The sequence below is a fragment of the Vipera ursinii genome (assembly GCF_947247035.1).
Source record: "Vipera ursinii genome assembly, chromosome: 1".
NCBI lineage: Eukaryota > Metazoa > Chordata > Lepidosauria > Squamata > Viperidae > Vipera > Vipera ursinii.
The window spans coordinates 224,561,102-224,578,040 of NC_139512.1; the positions used below are offsets into that span (position 1 = coordinate 224,561,102).

At 37.6% G+C, this 16,939-nt stretch overlaps 1 protein-coding gene across 1 annotated transcript in view; it reads left to right on the plus strand.

The window, feature by feature from the left end:
• Positions 1-16,710, plus strand: part of ARHGEF10 (Rho guanine nucleotide exchange factor 10) — a gene marked incomplete at its 5' end in the record, with an annotated part of 99,254 nt that extends 82,544 nt beyond the window's left edge. Inside the window, 3 exons of the mRNA XM_083350007.1 lie at positions 6,510-6,684; positions 13,220-13,342; positions 15,900-16,710. Of these exons, the coding sequence (XP_083206133.1) occupies positions 6,510-6,684; positions 13,220-13,342; positions 15,900-16,411 (810 nt within the window). The 3' untranslated portion in view covers positions 16,412-16,710. The remainder of the gene's footprint in view (positions 1-6,509; positions 6,685-13,219; positions 13,343-15,899) is intronic.
• Between the last annotated feature and the right edge of the window lie 229 nt (positions 16,711-16,939).

Here is a 16,939-nt window from a genome sequence, read left to right on the forward strand (position 1 = left end):
ATCTGCATATCTTAGGTTGTTGATGTTTCTTCCGGCAATCTTAATTCCAACTTTTGATTCATCTAGCCCTGCCTTTCTCATGATGTGCTCTGCATATAAGTTAAATAGGCAAGGCGACAGTATACAGCCTTGCTGGACTCCTTTCCCAATTTTGAACCAATCAGTGGTTCCGTGTCCAGTTCTCACTGTTGCTTCTTGGCCCGCATATAGGTTTCTCAAGAGACAAATAAGATGGTCTGGTACTCCCATCTCTTTAAGGACTTGCCACAGTTTGTTATGATCCACACAATCAAAGGCTTTAGCATAGTCAATGAAGCAGAAGTAGATGTTTTTCTGGAACTCTCTAGCTTTCTTCATGATCCAGCGTATGTTGGCAATTTGATCTCTAGTTCCTCTGCCTCTTCGAAATCCTGCCTGTACTTCTGGTAGTTCTCGATCCACATACTGCTGGAGTCTAGCTTGTAGGATTTTAAGCATAACCTTACTAGCATGAGAAATGAGTGCAATGGTGCGATAGTTTGAACATTCTTTGGCACTGCCTTTCTTTGGAATTGGAATGTCAACTGATCTTTTCCAATCCTGTGGCCACTCTTGAGTTTTCCAAATTTGCTGGCAAATTGAGTGTAGCACTTTTACTGCATCGTCTTTTAAGATTTTGAATAGCTCAGCTGGAATACTGTCCCCTCCACTAGCTTTGTTGTTGCTCAGCTTTTCTAAGGCCCACTTCACTTCACATTCTAGGATGTCTGGCTCGAGGTCAGTGACCAACTCATTGTGATTATCAGGGACGTTAAGCTCATTCTTGTATAGTTCTTCTGTGTAATTTTGCCATCTCTTCTTAATCTCTTCTGCCTCTGTTAGGTCCCTGCCATTTTGGTCCTTTATCATGCCCATTTTTGCATTGAACATTCCCTTCATCTCTCCAATTTTCTTGAAAAGATCTCTGGTCCTCCCTATTCTATTGTTTTCTTCTATTTCTTTGCACTGTTCATTTAAGAAGGCATTCTTATCTCTTCTAGCTATTCTCTGGAATTCTGCATTCAATTGGGCGTATCTTTCTTTTTCTCCCTTGCCTTTCGCTTCCCTCCTTTCCTCAGCTATTTGCAAAGCTTCCTCAGACAGCCATTTTGCTTTCTTGCATTTCTTTTTCTTTGGGATGGTTTTGGTTGCTACCTCTTGTACAATGTTGCGAACCTCTGTCCATAGTTCTTCAGGCACTCTGTCTATCAGATCTAATTCCTTAAATCTATTTGTCACCTCTACTGTATATTGAACAGGGATATAATTTAATTCATACCTGAGTGGCCTAGTGCTTTTCCCTACTTTCTTCAGTTTAAGCCTAAACTTTGCAACAAGAAGCTCATGGTCTGAGCCACAGTCAGCTCCTGGTCTTGTTTTTACTGATTGTATAGAGCTTCTCCATCTTTGGCTGCAGAGCACATAGTCAATCTGATTTCTGTGTTGACCGTCTGGTGATGTCCATGTGTAGAGCCGTCTCTTGGGTTGTTGGAAAAGAGTGTTTGCTATGACCATCGTATTCTCTTGACAAAATTCTATCAGCCTGTGCCCTGCTTCATTTTGTACTCCAAGGCCAAACTTTCCTGTTATTCCGGTTATCTTTTGGCTTCCTACTTTAGCATTCCAATCCCCCATGATGATAAGGACATCGGTTTTTGGTGTTAGTTCTATAAGGTGCTGTAGGGCTTCATAGAACCGGTCAATTTCATCCTCTTCAGCACCGGTGGTTGGGGCATAGACTTGGACTACTGTGATATTGAATGGTTTGCCTTGGATTCGAACTGAGATCATTCTGTCATTTTGAGGATTGTATCCCAGTATTGCTTTTCCTATTGTTTTATTGACTATGAAGGCTACTCCATTTCTTCTGAGGGATTCTTGCCCGCAGTAGTATACCTGATGGTCATCTGAATTAAATTCACCCATTCCTGTCCATTTTAGTTTGCTGATACCTAAGATGTCGATGTTCAGTCTTGTCATCTCTTGTTTGACCACGTCCAGCTTGCCTTGATTCATGGATCTTACATTCCAGGTTCCTATGGAGAAAAAATCTTTACAGCATCGGACTTTCCTTTCACCACCAGACACATCCACAGATGAGTGTCCTTTCGGCTTTGGCCCAGTCGCTTCATTCTTTCTGGCGCTACTAGTACTAGCCCTCTGCTCTTCCTCAGTAGCATATTGGACGCCTTCCGACCTGAGGGGCTCATCTTCCAGCGTCATATCGTTTTGCCTTTTGGTACTGTCCATAGGGTTTTCATGGCAAACATACTGGAGTGGGTTGCCATTTCCTTCTCCAGTGGATCACGTTTTGTCAGAACTCTCTGCTATGACCTGTCTGTCTTGGGTGGCCCTACATGGCATAGCTCATAGCTTCATTGAATTACGCAAGCCCCTTCGCCACGACAAGGCAGTAATCCATGAAGGGATCATTAGGCATACATTTACAGGGGTGTTTTTATGAACTGATTAGAGAATATTTGCGTGGACACATCTGCCCTCACTCAGCTTGAAGTTTTTCAGTGCAAAAATGAATACATGAACTATAATATGTGAAATCGTCTTAATATGAGACTGAAAATGTTTTTGCTTTGTGATACAGAATTTAAGATAGTTGTCTTAAATTTTAAGTTACAAATCCTTGATGTTTAAAGCAGACGTGAAAATGACAAGCATTTTAAACTAAACATTATTGTTACTGGGGTTATTTATTCAGATAGGAAGCCTTTTATTTTTCCTTCCACATTTTTTTTTATTGTATCGCTCTTATTTCCTGTCGGTTTTTTGCTTGCAACCAGTTTTTAACTAGTGCTGACACTTCAATTAGCTTTCCTCTTTAGAACTTCAGCACTTTCACATATGTTATTTGTGGTGAAAACAATGTCACAATTTCAATAAGAAGGCAGTGAATAAGGCAGGGTATTAGTTGTGTAACTGCTAACTGACAGGCCAAGCCAGCAGCAATAGAAAGTGAAGAAAGGGCTGGTTTTAAAAGGGCCCGGTTGTGAGCAAAGGAAATGGGAAGGGACTGAACAGCTGTGAAACCAAAAGGAAAGTGGTATGTGAACAAAGCTGACCCGTAGGTAAACATTTTGACCTAAGGGTCAATTTCCTCTTCGCTCACAAGCATGCCCTTTTAAAACCAACCCTTTCTTCAGTTTCTCCTTGCTGCTGGCATGGCCTGTCAGTGATTAGTTGCATAACTAATACCCTGTTTCATTCACTGCCTTCTTATTACAATTGTGACATTATGTTCACCACAAATAACATGTGGAAGTTCTAAATATATGTGTGTGTGTGTGTTTGTGTGTGTGTGTGTTTCACTCTAGCTCAGGGGTCAGCAACCTGAAACAGTGAAAGAGCCACTCAGAACCGGTTCCCTCACAAAAGGAAAAACTGGGAGCCTCAAAAAATGTGTGCGCATGCACGCATGCACAGAACAGGGTTTGAATGAAGAGTGGAGCCAAGGCGAGATATGCACCTACCCTGCATATTTGAATTGATTGGTTGAACTTTTTTAGTCTCACTTTTTTTTTTTTTTGGAGTACACATAGCAGAGGACTGGGAGCCGCAGGAGACGGCTGAAAGAGCCGCATGCAGCTCCAGAGCCACAGGTTGCAGACCTGTGCTCTAGCTGAAGTCCAACATGTTGGTTGGCACTGAGCTTTTTTTTTTATGAGCAGGTATTTGTCCCCAGACAATTTAAATGATCCTCAAATATATTTAAATTATCTTTAAAATTTTCATCACTTATCTAAGAGATAGAGTCAGGAATATTTCTCAAAGCAGATGAGTTTCCTGGCTGCTAATACCAACTGTATTGGTAGATAAAAAATCATCGCCTTCATAAATTGCTTTATAAGGCAGGCAGGAATCTGTATTGTTCTCAAAAGAAAACAAATACTCAAATATTTGATTTGAGTCAGTTCTTTAATCCAGTGCTTTAATCCTTTTTTAGCGTTTTAACTTAGAATAAACATTATCTTTTGAGGACCCCAAGAAACTTTTGTCTCCTTGGCCGATAAGCTTTGAAACGTTTTAATATTAATGTTCTCTAACCTGTAATATTGCATGAAGAACACAATAATGTTGTGCACTACCACATCATAATTTCTCACAGCAACCACTGACCCAGGAAAAATTCACTTTTAATGATGTATCCTTAACACCAACCTTTTCCCCCTACGCACCTTATTTTACTTACCTAAAATAGTTTTGACATGGGGAGTTCAATAAAGAAACAGGTTAATTAATTACCTTTTATGATTTAGGCTTTTAAAAATGGTTTAATAATTAATGTGAATGATTTGACAAGATTAATGTAGCTTTTCTTGGCTGCCACCCAACTTGTCTTGTTACTTGGGTGGTACCATCTGTTTCCATAGATTTGAAGCAGAGGAATCACAACTGTTTTGTTTTTATTTTTTTCTCAGAAAATTACTGGAAGCTTTATGGTGTGTATTTTAATACTCACTGGTCTATTTGATTATTCCCTTTAATAGTAAGTTCACTATCTTTCCCGATAAGCATAAACTACACAGGTAAATCATGAGTGTTGTTTTGGGGTTTTTATTGATTTTATTGATTCCATTTTTATAAAAAGTTGGAAACATGCAGATTTCTGTCCCTTAGAATAACAGTATTTGTGAATGACTTATTCTTAGTATTGCCACAATCATTGCAAACTGAGATATTTAAAGATGCTTTGAATTTTTGCAATGTTTTGGAGGCAGATAGCTGTCTCTGAAGGACTTTGGGGCAGAAAAGGTTTGGGAGTTAGATAGCTATCCCAACTCATAATTGAAATTGCTTTACATCTTTTAACCACTTTAAATACATACCTTCATAGTAAAGACTCTGAAAAAAATATGTAAAATATTTTTGTATGATGTGGGTGCCAACATATATTCTGCTTGCCAATTTACAATTTCAATATCATGCTAGAAATATGGAACAGGAAAATCTGGATTGCAGTTCAGTTAAGATGTCCCACAAGTATCATTTTTGGATGCATGTTTTAGAGTTTAATTGCTATTTATTACGTTACTTTTTGTTATGATCTGACTCTTGAAAACATTACATGATCCATTGTTAATAATGCATATGCACTTAGATCATTCCAAGTACAACAGTGAGTTAGTAATTGAGAAAATACTGTACTCTAAATTTATCGAGAAAAGTCAGCCCCTTAATTTACTGTATTTTATTTCTCTCTTTTCCAATTACTTTCATTCTACCCTAATTTTATTCTGCCCAATCTATTTTATCCTCCCAAACTATTAGGCTTAATGCAATGTTGCACTCACATTGCTTCATGAATAATATACAGTTAACTAACTACCTCCTCCTCTCTTTCCTTATGTTTTTAGCCATGTGCTACCCACCAAATATTTAATTATACCTTCCATTGATGCTCATTGTGATGACCACTGGTTATTGTTTAGGAGACTTATAAGGAACCACATCCAAATCCTACTGCACTTGCTTTGATGTGATGTCTAAGTATAACAACTTCTAGAAAAGAGATTCTGAGTTGAATCACTGAGAAAAGTTCATTGTATGCCAAAAGAAGATAATGGGAAAGCAACATTTGCCAATTTCTGCCCTCTTAACTTCCTGTTCCAGAAAGCCGGGGTATTCTTTGGAATACTATGAGAAAGAGATACTAAGAGCCATGAGTCTCCATGGTGGAGGGAGGAGGATCATCATTTTAAAAATGGCAGATTCATTGCTTTGGTCCATGAGTACAAGTTGACATATACACATGGGTATGTCTAGTTTAGTGAAGAGAAGGACGAGGGGTGACATGATAGCAGCCTTCCAATATCTCAGGGGCTGCCACAAAGAAGAGGCAGTCAAGCTATGCTCCAAAGCACCAGAAGGCAGGACAAGAAGCAGTGGATGGAAACCAATCAAGCAGAGAAGCAACCTAGAACTAAGAAGAAATTTCCTTACAGTTAGAACAATTAATTGGTGGAATGGCTTGCCTCCAGAAGTTGTGAGTCTTTTATCACTGGAGATTTTAAAGAAGAGATTGGACAACTATATGTCTGAAATAGTCTAGAGTCTCCTGCTTGAGCAGGAGATTAGAAGGCTCCAAGGTCCCTTCCAACTGTTTTATTCTGTTAAATTGATGGAGCTTGGATCTCAATTATAATATTATGTTCTGTAGACCATTAGTGAAAATTGTTATCATTTCCTTTCTTTAGCAGGGAACTACTACCAGTTTTATATATGGTTCTGGCTCTGAGGAATAACTGAATGTCTGCATTATTGTTCTTTTTGTATTAGGTACTGCATGATAAGCATTTGGATGTCCTTGCGGCCATTTCTTTTTTCAATTCAGCCTTGTTAGAAGGCAAGATAATGTTTAATTCATGGTGTCCTTCACAACAGGTCCACAGTTATTTGTGTGAAAACAAATAAATATAGGTTATTGGTATTGCTGTTCCTACTGAATGCTTTTTTAATGGAATCTGTCTATTATCCAGTGCCATTTTGAAGCTCATCAAGAGGAAGGGATGGTGATCTCTCATATGGCTGTTGCAGGAGTGGGGATCTGGATTGCCTTCACATCGGGATCTACTCTCCGTCTTTTCCACACTGAAACCCTTAAACATCTCCAGGATGTTAATGTGGCTACTCTTGCTCACAATATGTTATCAGGTACCATTATTTATTCATTACCAGATTGTTTGTTTGAACAACTCTTGCTTTGTGGGCATGATGTTAAATCTGAAGGTTTAAACCTGAGGTTGTGCAGTCTGCTGCCCCGCCATTGGCACTTAATATCCAAAATCTATGGAAGTCACCTAATAATCCAGTTTTGCTATCATTCACAAATGTGACGTGTCTTTTACTCAGAATATTGATCTGAATGGAAACCTTAAGGACTTGTTTTCTGAAAGACAAGCCTAACATAATTCTGAAAAACTGCTGGATGAGGAATATAGTAAAATAGAAAATCAGAGGGAAACAGTTTGCTTAGTCATTTAAGGCATCAGGCTGGAAATTGAGAGACTTTGAGTTCTAATCCGCTCAGTCTTCTTTCTCAGCCCTAAGAAAAAGGCAAGGGCAGATCATTTTGGAAAATCTTTCCAAGAAAACTGCAGGGGTTTCTCCAGACAGTCTCCAAAGTCAACCTGCATGTTTACAAAGTTCCCCCACCCCACCCTCAATCAGGCTGAGGATCACTTGTGACCTAAGGGCAAGTTATCTGCTCTCTGTTAGAGAACCTATCTATTGCCAGTTCTTTAAAAAGTCTAATAGTAATTTTATTAACTGTACATTATTTCCTCTTCTGCTACTTTTAAAAGCCCTTAACTTTGGGGCTACCCAATAAGCACACAAATCAGCCACTTGTTTATGTATTCTCAGGAGAGTATTTTTCAGGCTGTTGTCACCATGCTAGAGGATTGAGTATTTTGCTTGTAGGAGGTAAACTGTGCCTGTGTGTGGTTTACAAATAGGTATTCCTGCACGTTTTTTTTTTAAAAAATGGCTATTTGGAAAATATCTAATCTTAGCTATTACTGCCACGGAAAGACAAGAAGAGAAATGTAAACTCTGTTTTCCTGCTGAAGAACTTGAGATAAACATACACACACCATTACAATTATGCTTCAGCTGCTTCTATTTTATCTGAAATGTATTCCCACCCACAATTCATGTAACAGTTGCAATAGAGTTTTTTGTTCAAAGTAACAAAGATTAAGTTGTAGCTTAAATTGATTTGATGTGGAACAAGAAAAAGGGGGATTTGTTTAAATGTTCTTGTGACATAGTAAAAGCTGGAAAAAGTTGAAAACAAAACAGCAAATGCACTGATCCATAGGTAATAGACTTCTGAAAAGCAGAAAGTAAGCAATAGAATAAAAGGAGTGTGCTTTTTAATGCATTAACACTCGTGGCTGTATTGCTATATGTTTCACTTGCCCATTTCTTCCGGTTCAAACTATTTTGGTATGGAGAGGTTTCCTTCGTAAAGAGTAGAATGTAGCACACTTATACACATAAGTATCTCTTTCCAAAATTAAAAGGCAAGTCTACATTCTGTAACTATACAGAACATGCAGAAAGCAAGCTGTTGCTAGGTAGGCATTGCTAGATGTAGATACATTCTCTGGACCATTACGGTATTTAAAAATCACTAGACTAGAAGAAGGCACAAAAGCTGTTGTAAAAAACTGCTCAGTATTTAAATGTTATGTCTGAAGAAACCGTTCTGTAGTCCCTTTTTATATATGAACGGAAAGGCATAAAGGTTTAGATTTCATGAATTCCTCATCACTATAGTTGGCTCCAAAAGTCATGGTAAGTTCTTTTTTACTTTCCAAAATATCTGGAACTAGGTATGTAATCTCTAGTTAAATCTTAATTTTAGAATCAAGTCTCTTAATTCTATAATTCTCACCAACTACAGGTAATCCTTGACTTAACAATGGTAATTGGGACTGGAATTTATGTAGGGTGCTCCAGGCTGCACCGTAGTATTTCCTGCAACGTTTGTTAAAGAAACAACACACTTTGCTTTGCTCTTAAGATTTAATAGCAACAGCATCTAGACTTACATACTGCTTCATACAGCTTTAAAGCTCTCTCTAAGCAGTTTACAAATATCAGCATATTGGCCCCAACAATCTCATTTTACCGACTTTGGAAGGATGGAAGGCCGAGTCAAACTTTAACCAGTCAAGATCGAACTCCTGGCGGTGGCCAGAGTTAGCCTGCGATACTGCATTCTAACTACTGAGTCACCAGGGTCAAAGAAGTCATGTTATGTGAAGGAGCAGCTTCAAGAGTCTGCATTACTTGAGGCTTCATCAGTGAAACACCCCTTTGAAGATTTCCGTATGATGTATACTCTGGCCATGACAAACTTATTGGTTTGATGTACCCTCCTCAGATATAGGACTGAGGACAAAAATAATGTCCAGGTTACATACAAATGTTATAACTTGAATTAAACTATCTTGAATTTTATTCTAAACTCCATTTTTTTCTTTTTTATATGTGAAATTCATGAGAAACAAGATTTGCCCTGAAGAATTCTGCTGAATTTAAAGATGTTTTTAATTTGTTCTACTGATACCATGCTCACCTATGTGATTTTTTAATCTAGTAGTATGACATGTATTGCTTGATGGCAAATGGAAAAACGTAACACTTCTTATCACTAAATTTGTCACTAAACTCCTTGAAATAACAACGATCTTCCTCATTCCAACTACACTGGCATATTTATAATAAACATAGCATAGGGACCTGTGAATTTGAAAGTCTCTGCTCAAATTTCAGCTCTGCCAGTTTCATTGGAACATCTTACATAAATCTTGTTTCTGTTTTATGTTATACTAATTGAGAACATAGTGTATTTGTAGTATATAAAGTACTTGAATTATGTTATTGAAAATGTGGTAGCTTGGAATTCATTTTAAATAGTTGTTCAGTATCATAATTTTTTTTTCAGAGATGTGGAAAATTCAGTTGGATTTTTGGACTAAAGCCATCTTTATATTAACAGACCTACGGGGTCAAAACCATCTCATTATGGTACAGATTTTAAACTATAATCAATGGTCATGAATATCTCACTATTTATGGCCAATGATTATAGTCTACAATCTGTTTCTATTTTATTTTTTGTTGAATTTTACATGATATTAAAATTATTTTAATATTGTACACTGTTTGCCCCATGAAAATACTTTGAATTACAAAAAGTATATGCATACTAAAAAGGTTGTTATACTATTTAAATTTAACCCAATTTAATCTCTGAAATGTTTTTACTCCAAATTGTATCTATTTGAGATCAAAGTAGGATTAATTTATCCCCAAAATATTCACTGGAAGGATTGATAAACTGAACTGATTTGCAGCCACTTCTGAGAATTAAAACATTTGGAAAAGCACAAAGCTGTAGCCATTCCTCCCTTCTGTACTTAATCTGGAACAGTGCACACAAACCTAATGCATTTGCCATCTTGTATTAATTATGTGTTTCAGAAGTTCATGTTCTCAAACAGGTGCTTCCCAACTGTTCCATCACTTTAAAAGCAAGGGATTTCCGTTTGACTGCACTTAGAATTGTTTGTTCCAAAGTTGGTCTTCTGCCTTTAAAATGTGAGCATGCAGAATAATTGTTAGCAGTTTTCACATGTGGAAACAATGTTATTTAACTAGCATGAGCCACCAGTTAGACATTTTTGTAGATCCTGGGGTCAGGACAGGCCTTGAGTTTTCCTCCTTCCATCCCCTTGATGTTAATGTCACCAAAATACTGCAGATCAGAATTACACAACAGGATATACAGGTATTTTCAGTCATTTTGGAGTGAAAATGCTCTGTGAAGTATTTTTTTATAATAGGCAATGCGTTTAAAATGAACACAATATGCGTGAATATCCTCTGTGGGAAGAGAAGATTAAAATCCCTCTCCCCGGTCTCATTGTTCTGCAAATGTGCAAAACAAGAACAAATAGTAGACACTTTTATATTTTGCACTGAACTGATGTCTAAAAACTCTCAGATGTGCAGATTTAACAAGAGATTCATTCACCTTTTTTATTTAAATTGTCTAAGCTTCTTGTCTGATTCTTTTCTTCTTCCATTTTTCTTGCTTGTTTACTTTTTATACATGTTTTTTTGAAATTAAACAAAAATGATTAAATCATCTAAACATTGAAATTAAGGACCACAGTATAGTGATTCACACCATATGACGATTATGAAGACATTTTGCTAGGCCATGCTTGATTATTGTTCTTTTCTTAATATCACTGGTTGTCTGGAAGTTGAATATACCTGGTTTCAGTGATGGGATTCAAGTATGTGAACAACTGGTTTTCTGTGTGGATGCCACTTCCGGAAGTCCATTCTGGGCCTGGTCAACAAAAAAATTAGCTACCGGTTCTGCCAAACTGGTGCGAACCGGCTGAATCCCACCACTGCCTGGTTTATATTAACTCTGTTAACTGAAAGACCACTGAGTAAGTTGGGAACACACAGATTTCAAAGTACAGTTTTGCGGGTCTTGAATTTATATTTACATGCCTCTTTAGTTTATATTTTCTTGCTAATAAAACAATAGGTCTGCTCAGTTGTTTTCTGCATAAGGGATTTTTTCCATGAATAAAAATAGGGCAGGATTTTATACTGGAGCCGTGATCATTTGGTGCCATTTATTTACCTTCTGGAATCATTCATGTTTCATTCAAGGCTGCCCCTCTGCCCAGTTCTGATAGAAAACTCTGGAATTCCACTTCCCAAACAAGCGACTTTCCTTTTTATGAATATTTGATAGTTAATTTTAGCATCAGTCCTTACGGCCATCAGTGATTTCCTTTAAGCACAGAATATGCCTAGTTCATACTTCATGTCATGAATTAGTTTTCTCCAGCCCTGAGCCACCTAAATGTGTCAGGTCAACATTTTCCAGAATTTCCAGATTGCTGCCCAAATTTTTAAGAGTAAAACTGTAACTCCACAAAATTACCCATACCAGGTTCAATTTGTAAATAAAGGAGAAACTAGAAAACAATTCTTTATTTAATATGGCTCCAGTGCTTTTTAAGAATCCTTGAAGAGAGTTTAAAAATAATTTGATTTGTTTAAAAGCACAAGTCTTTTTATCCATATGGTTTTGTTGTACAATGTGAGTTTTTTATTCATTTCTTCTTCAATTTTGGAACTGGGATAGCCATTGTCTCAAAACTGCCTTTTTGCAAATTTTCTAAAAAATAACTCAGTGGTCTTTCAGTTAACAGAGTTAATATACAGTATGTTTAAAATAATATCAGATTATCAGGATTCTGAAATTCAGGTATAAGTTGAAGTAGACATTTTGGATACATTGGACAAAATTTGGTTGTACCCTGTATTATTTTTGTACGTGAATAAAATGCCATTTTGAATATGGGTAAATATATAAAGTGCCCATGCACAAAACCCAATTTGGATTTTTTTTAAAAAAATTCCATTTATATCCCGCCCTTCTCCGAAGACTCAGGGTGGCTTACAAGCTTAGCAGTAGCCTTCATTCTATGTATATGCTTGCTTATTAGGGCTTTCACACACACCCCTAGCGGCATTATTACAAAGTCAGCTTAATTGCCCCCAACAATCTGGGTCCTCATTTTACCTACCTCGGAAGGATGGAAGGCTGAGTCAACCTTGAGCCTGGTGGGATGCGAACCTGCACTAATTGCAGGCAGCTGGTGTTACTTAAGGAGGCATTAGCCCACTGCTCCACCAAGGCTCTGATTTAATGGACATTTTGTTTTAATGGGTATCTGTTGCTCCATTAATCTGCTAAATTTCTGGATTACCTCTAGACATAACTTTTAGATATAAATCTCATCTTATGTATCCGTTCAGAAATGATTCTGGTGGAATGCAGTACCACCATATAAATGAATACAAGATTGCTACTTAATCATTTATAAATGGTTTATACATCTGCTAGATAATTGTGTATAGTTCCCTAAATTAATAATTTCACCATTAAGTTAAATTGAAGGCACTTGCCTACATGTCAGCCTGGGATAATATTGAAAATGTGGTGGAATCATGCTATAATATAAACCTAGCATCATATGTTGGCTAACATATACTGAAGATTAGCATACTTGATTCATTACACTGTGCCTATGTACTCTTCACTATTTTGTGTTGATATTAAGTATATTTTTTGTAAACAGTCCACAGTAGAAAGGGGGAGGGGTTGACCCTCAACAGCAGGCCTGCACAATTTGTAAAGGGAAAAGGATTGGAAGATAAATTGAAAATAACTGCAGACTGCAAAGGAATAGCTGGTGTGCTAATCAGCTATTTGGTGTCTAGAGAAGTGGTGCTATCACAGAAGCTGGTGGCATTGAGGCTTGTAGGTATTCAGCAGTGCACCTTTTGAGGTGGCTTCCATGGTGGATCTTTCCTGGCAGTGGTAGCAGTGTTTGACAGCAGTGAATTCATGGGTATTTCAAAAACACAGGAGAACTGCAGATAGAAACTGAAATAAATGGATAGGTTATTGCTTGGCTACATGACCCTTGTATTATATGATTTATTGTATGATTACAACATTTTTAAATATGTAGGAGAACATGATTTCATTAAATAATGCCTGTACAGTGCAACTGTAAACAGCAAAAAAAAAAAAAACCTGGTTTGGGAGTAATGTAATATTCTCTGCATCTTGCAGGACAGCAACGTGTTTCAGTGACTAGCCTCTTAGTATGCCATGGTCTATTATTGGTTGGAACAAATGTTGGGATTATAGTAGCACTCCCAGTTCCTCGCTTGCAGGGAATCCCCAAAGTAACCGGTGAGTATAATATTCACACTGCAAGTAAACTCTTACCAGTACAAAAAAATTGTAGTGATTCATCAAAGGTGCCGCTTTCAGATAAAGCAGAGGTCCCCAACTTTTTGGGTTCTGTGGAGAGAGGTTTTTCCACAGATCGGAGAGTGCATGGTTTTGTGTGCTGCCTGTATCCCATGGATGGGGCTTTGCTTGTTTGTGTGGACCAGTTGCTGGCATGCCACAGACTGGTACTGGTCCACGGACCGGGGGTTGGGGACCCCTGAGGTAAAGGAAGGCTCATATCAAAAATGTTGGCAAAAGAAACTGTGCTGTAATCTTAGCATCTTGTTTCCCCTTTTTTTAACTTAAAAGACAATTGCAGACTTTAGCTCTTACCTTTCTTTTTTTATTCTCTTGTTAAAAGACCAAGCCACTGAAAGTTCACCACAGCTATGTAGCAAACATGGTCTATTGATGGGCAGCTCTGTATTAGCATTCTTCTGCCCACCCAAAGCTATTCCACCTAAGGGAAATTCTCTATAGTATGGGAGTTATATGTATGCACAACTAATTTAATGTTCTTTTGTAAAAAGGCCAAGGATTGTTCAACCGCCTGGGATAAAATTAAAGCACATTGTCAATCATTAGTCATGATACATAGAGGGCATTCGGTAATCAGGAATGCTCACTCTCCTGAGGATTCTTTTAAAAAATTGCATACGCCTTATAAAACAAGTGCATTGCTATGGTTTTACCTTCCTTCCCCCAAAACAGCTTGTATTTGGTAAATATGTCATTATACTGATCAGTTGTTTTCAACAATCCATAGGTGAACAGATAAAGATATTGTTTGCCAAATGTCTTATAGAACAGGGGTCACCAACCCCTGGTCCGTGGACCAGTATCAGGCCGCGGCATGCCAGCAACCGGACCACACAAACAAGCAAAACCCCATCTGCGGGATGCAGGCACCACACAAAATCACGCACCCTCCGGTCCGCGGAAAAACCTCTCTCCACGGAACCTGTCCCTGGTGCCCAAAAAGTTGGGGACCTCCGTTATAGAACACATTTCAGATGTCGTAGCAATTAATACTATGAATCATGACAGAAATGTTCCAACAGTTGGGATCCCAAAATTTCCATGCTTTAAGTTGACATGGTTAGCAAAAAGTGAGATCTACTCTCTTTCACTGTTGCTAGTATTAACATGATTACGTGTTGTGGGTGTAGAATAAGTTTTATTGAAAACAAGGTCTTGGGCAATGGATGGTGGAAAAAGCAAAATTAAGATAAAATCAGTCAGCTGATTCCCTGGCTCCTGCTGCTATAAAAACAAGAGAACAAAGCATGAACTGAATACCAATTTCACCTTTGCCTCATTGAAAAACAGATGGTAACTTCCAGAGTTTGTGTTGGAAAACATTTCCATTGGATTATATGATACATAACACTAAGCTGTGGATTTTATAATTAAATATTATGAACCATGTTCATAAGCTTTACATTCTGCATTTTCATTGTTTTTAAAGTGGGGAAAAAGTATTTGATTACAATTTTAAAAATCTTAACCAATTAAACACATGCTCAATTAAATAGAATTATAAAAAATAATAATTCAGTTCAGCATACCAAAATGTGATTTATATTATAACACCCTTAAAATGTGTAAAACAAGTGAGCACCAGCCCAAAATAAATGTATCAGTATCAAGAACGTCTTCTCTTGGATCTCTTTGTAGTAGATACAGCAACACTTTAAGCTGATGAGCCAGTACATAATCAGATGTAGGTTCTGACTTACCTCTGATTGAAGAGACTCTTGCAAAACACCAGACTTAAGCACCCCGGCTCTGTCCTTCTACAGTAGGAGGAATAAATTTCAAATAATATATTGCTAAGCAAACCACAAAAACAATTGAAGACTTGAACTTGACTTATTCATGACTGATTAGTGTTTATTTTATAGCACAGTTCCTTATTTAGGTATTACAAAAAACCCAGGAATGTAAAATGACAGTTGTCATTTTCTTCTTCCTGGTGGGGTAGGATAAGTGTGGGGTAGGTGATGGGCATCTTCTCGTTAACTCACAGTACTAAATTAAAGCATAATGTTCATTTCCATTTGCACACCTACGTGTTAAATCTGTTTGCGTGCATAAATCCTGAGCAAGAATCAGGAAGAAAGGGTCCGAATGTGATTTAAGAGTCATTGGTCTATTTATGTAATAGGGTGAGGTCATAGAAATAAATCCTTGTAGAATTAGGTACTGTTTTCCAATTGCAAGGTTATTCTGCAGCTCTAATACTGCTTGCTTTGCAGATAGAAATGCACATAGAAGGCTAGAGCTTCAGCTATTATCATGGGCTAGTTTTTCTGCTAGTTGAGAATTTTTTCCCATGCAAAATTCTGTTTCACAACTGAGGTCTGAAGTGAATGTTGACCTAGGAACATACAAAAGGCATATTACAAGTTAGCCACTTTTTATTCAGTGCTTTGTAGATCCAGCAGCTGGTGAAAAGAATTAAGCTGCATGAAAATGGTTGTGTCTAAGAGAGTCCTTTTTCATTTGACTGCAGGAAGAGGCATGGTATCTTATCATGCCCATAATGGCCCTATCAAGTTCCTTGTAACGGCCTGTGTGACAAGCAAGCAGAACAAAAGCAAGTCCAAGTCCAGGCTGAATTGTCCTCATTCAGGCCTGAAAGAGGATGACCAAAAGGGTGTTGGACCTGAGAGGCCTATTTCTTCTCTGAGCAACCCCAATGACAATGCCATTTGGTTGGGGGGTTCAGTCGGATCCATTGCTCAGAAAAGTGACTTGTCTTCATCATCTGGATCACTCACGTTGTCTCACGGATCCAACACAACTGAACCTCGGCCAGAAGAGAGTGCCGTCTATGAGCTTTTGAAAGAAGTCTCCCCTGACCAGACTAAAAGACATAGATCCAGAGAGGGGAAAGCGATATCCATCATGGTCATCTCTGGAGGACAAGGGCACAGAAGGGTGAATAAGAAATGCAAGCAGCAGCGGCCAGACGAACTGGTGTCTTCAATTATGGTTTGGCAGATTCCACTGTTAAAGATCTGACAACAGGACCCAATGCAATTTGTACAATGGCATTTCCTTTGGTGTTAACACCATCATGATGAATTTGTGTTTTTTATCTCAAAGCAAATTAAATGTCAATGTTTGCAAAGGTTATAAGATTTCTTTGTCCCACGTTTACGTGGGTTAACTTGTTACAACAAGTATCTTAGACATATCCTAAGAAGTCTATTTCAGAGCTACATCTAAATATACTTTTGAGTTTTCAAAACTTTTGAGTTGAAAAAATGTATAATTCATTTCAAACATTTTTTTCTCATTTTGCTACTATTTATATTCAAATATTATGGCCTGAAAATATTCAGTGAAGAGAAAGGATCAAATAATATTTCTCTGATGAGCCTTGCTTAAATAATTATTTCTTGCAAGGTAATATCATGCACATGTGTTTCATTTCCACAAACATTTTTAAAGTAATCATTATTCCAAGATAGTCTACTAGCTTAATTCCAGAGATTATTAATAAATCTGTAATATACCTTCTCAAGTAAGTGTTAGACACAATAAAAG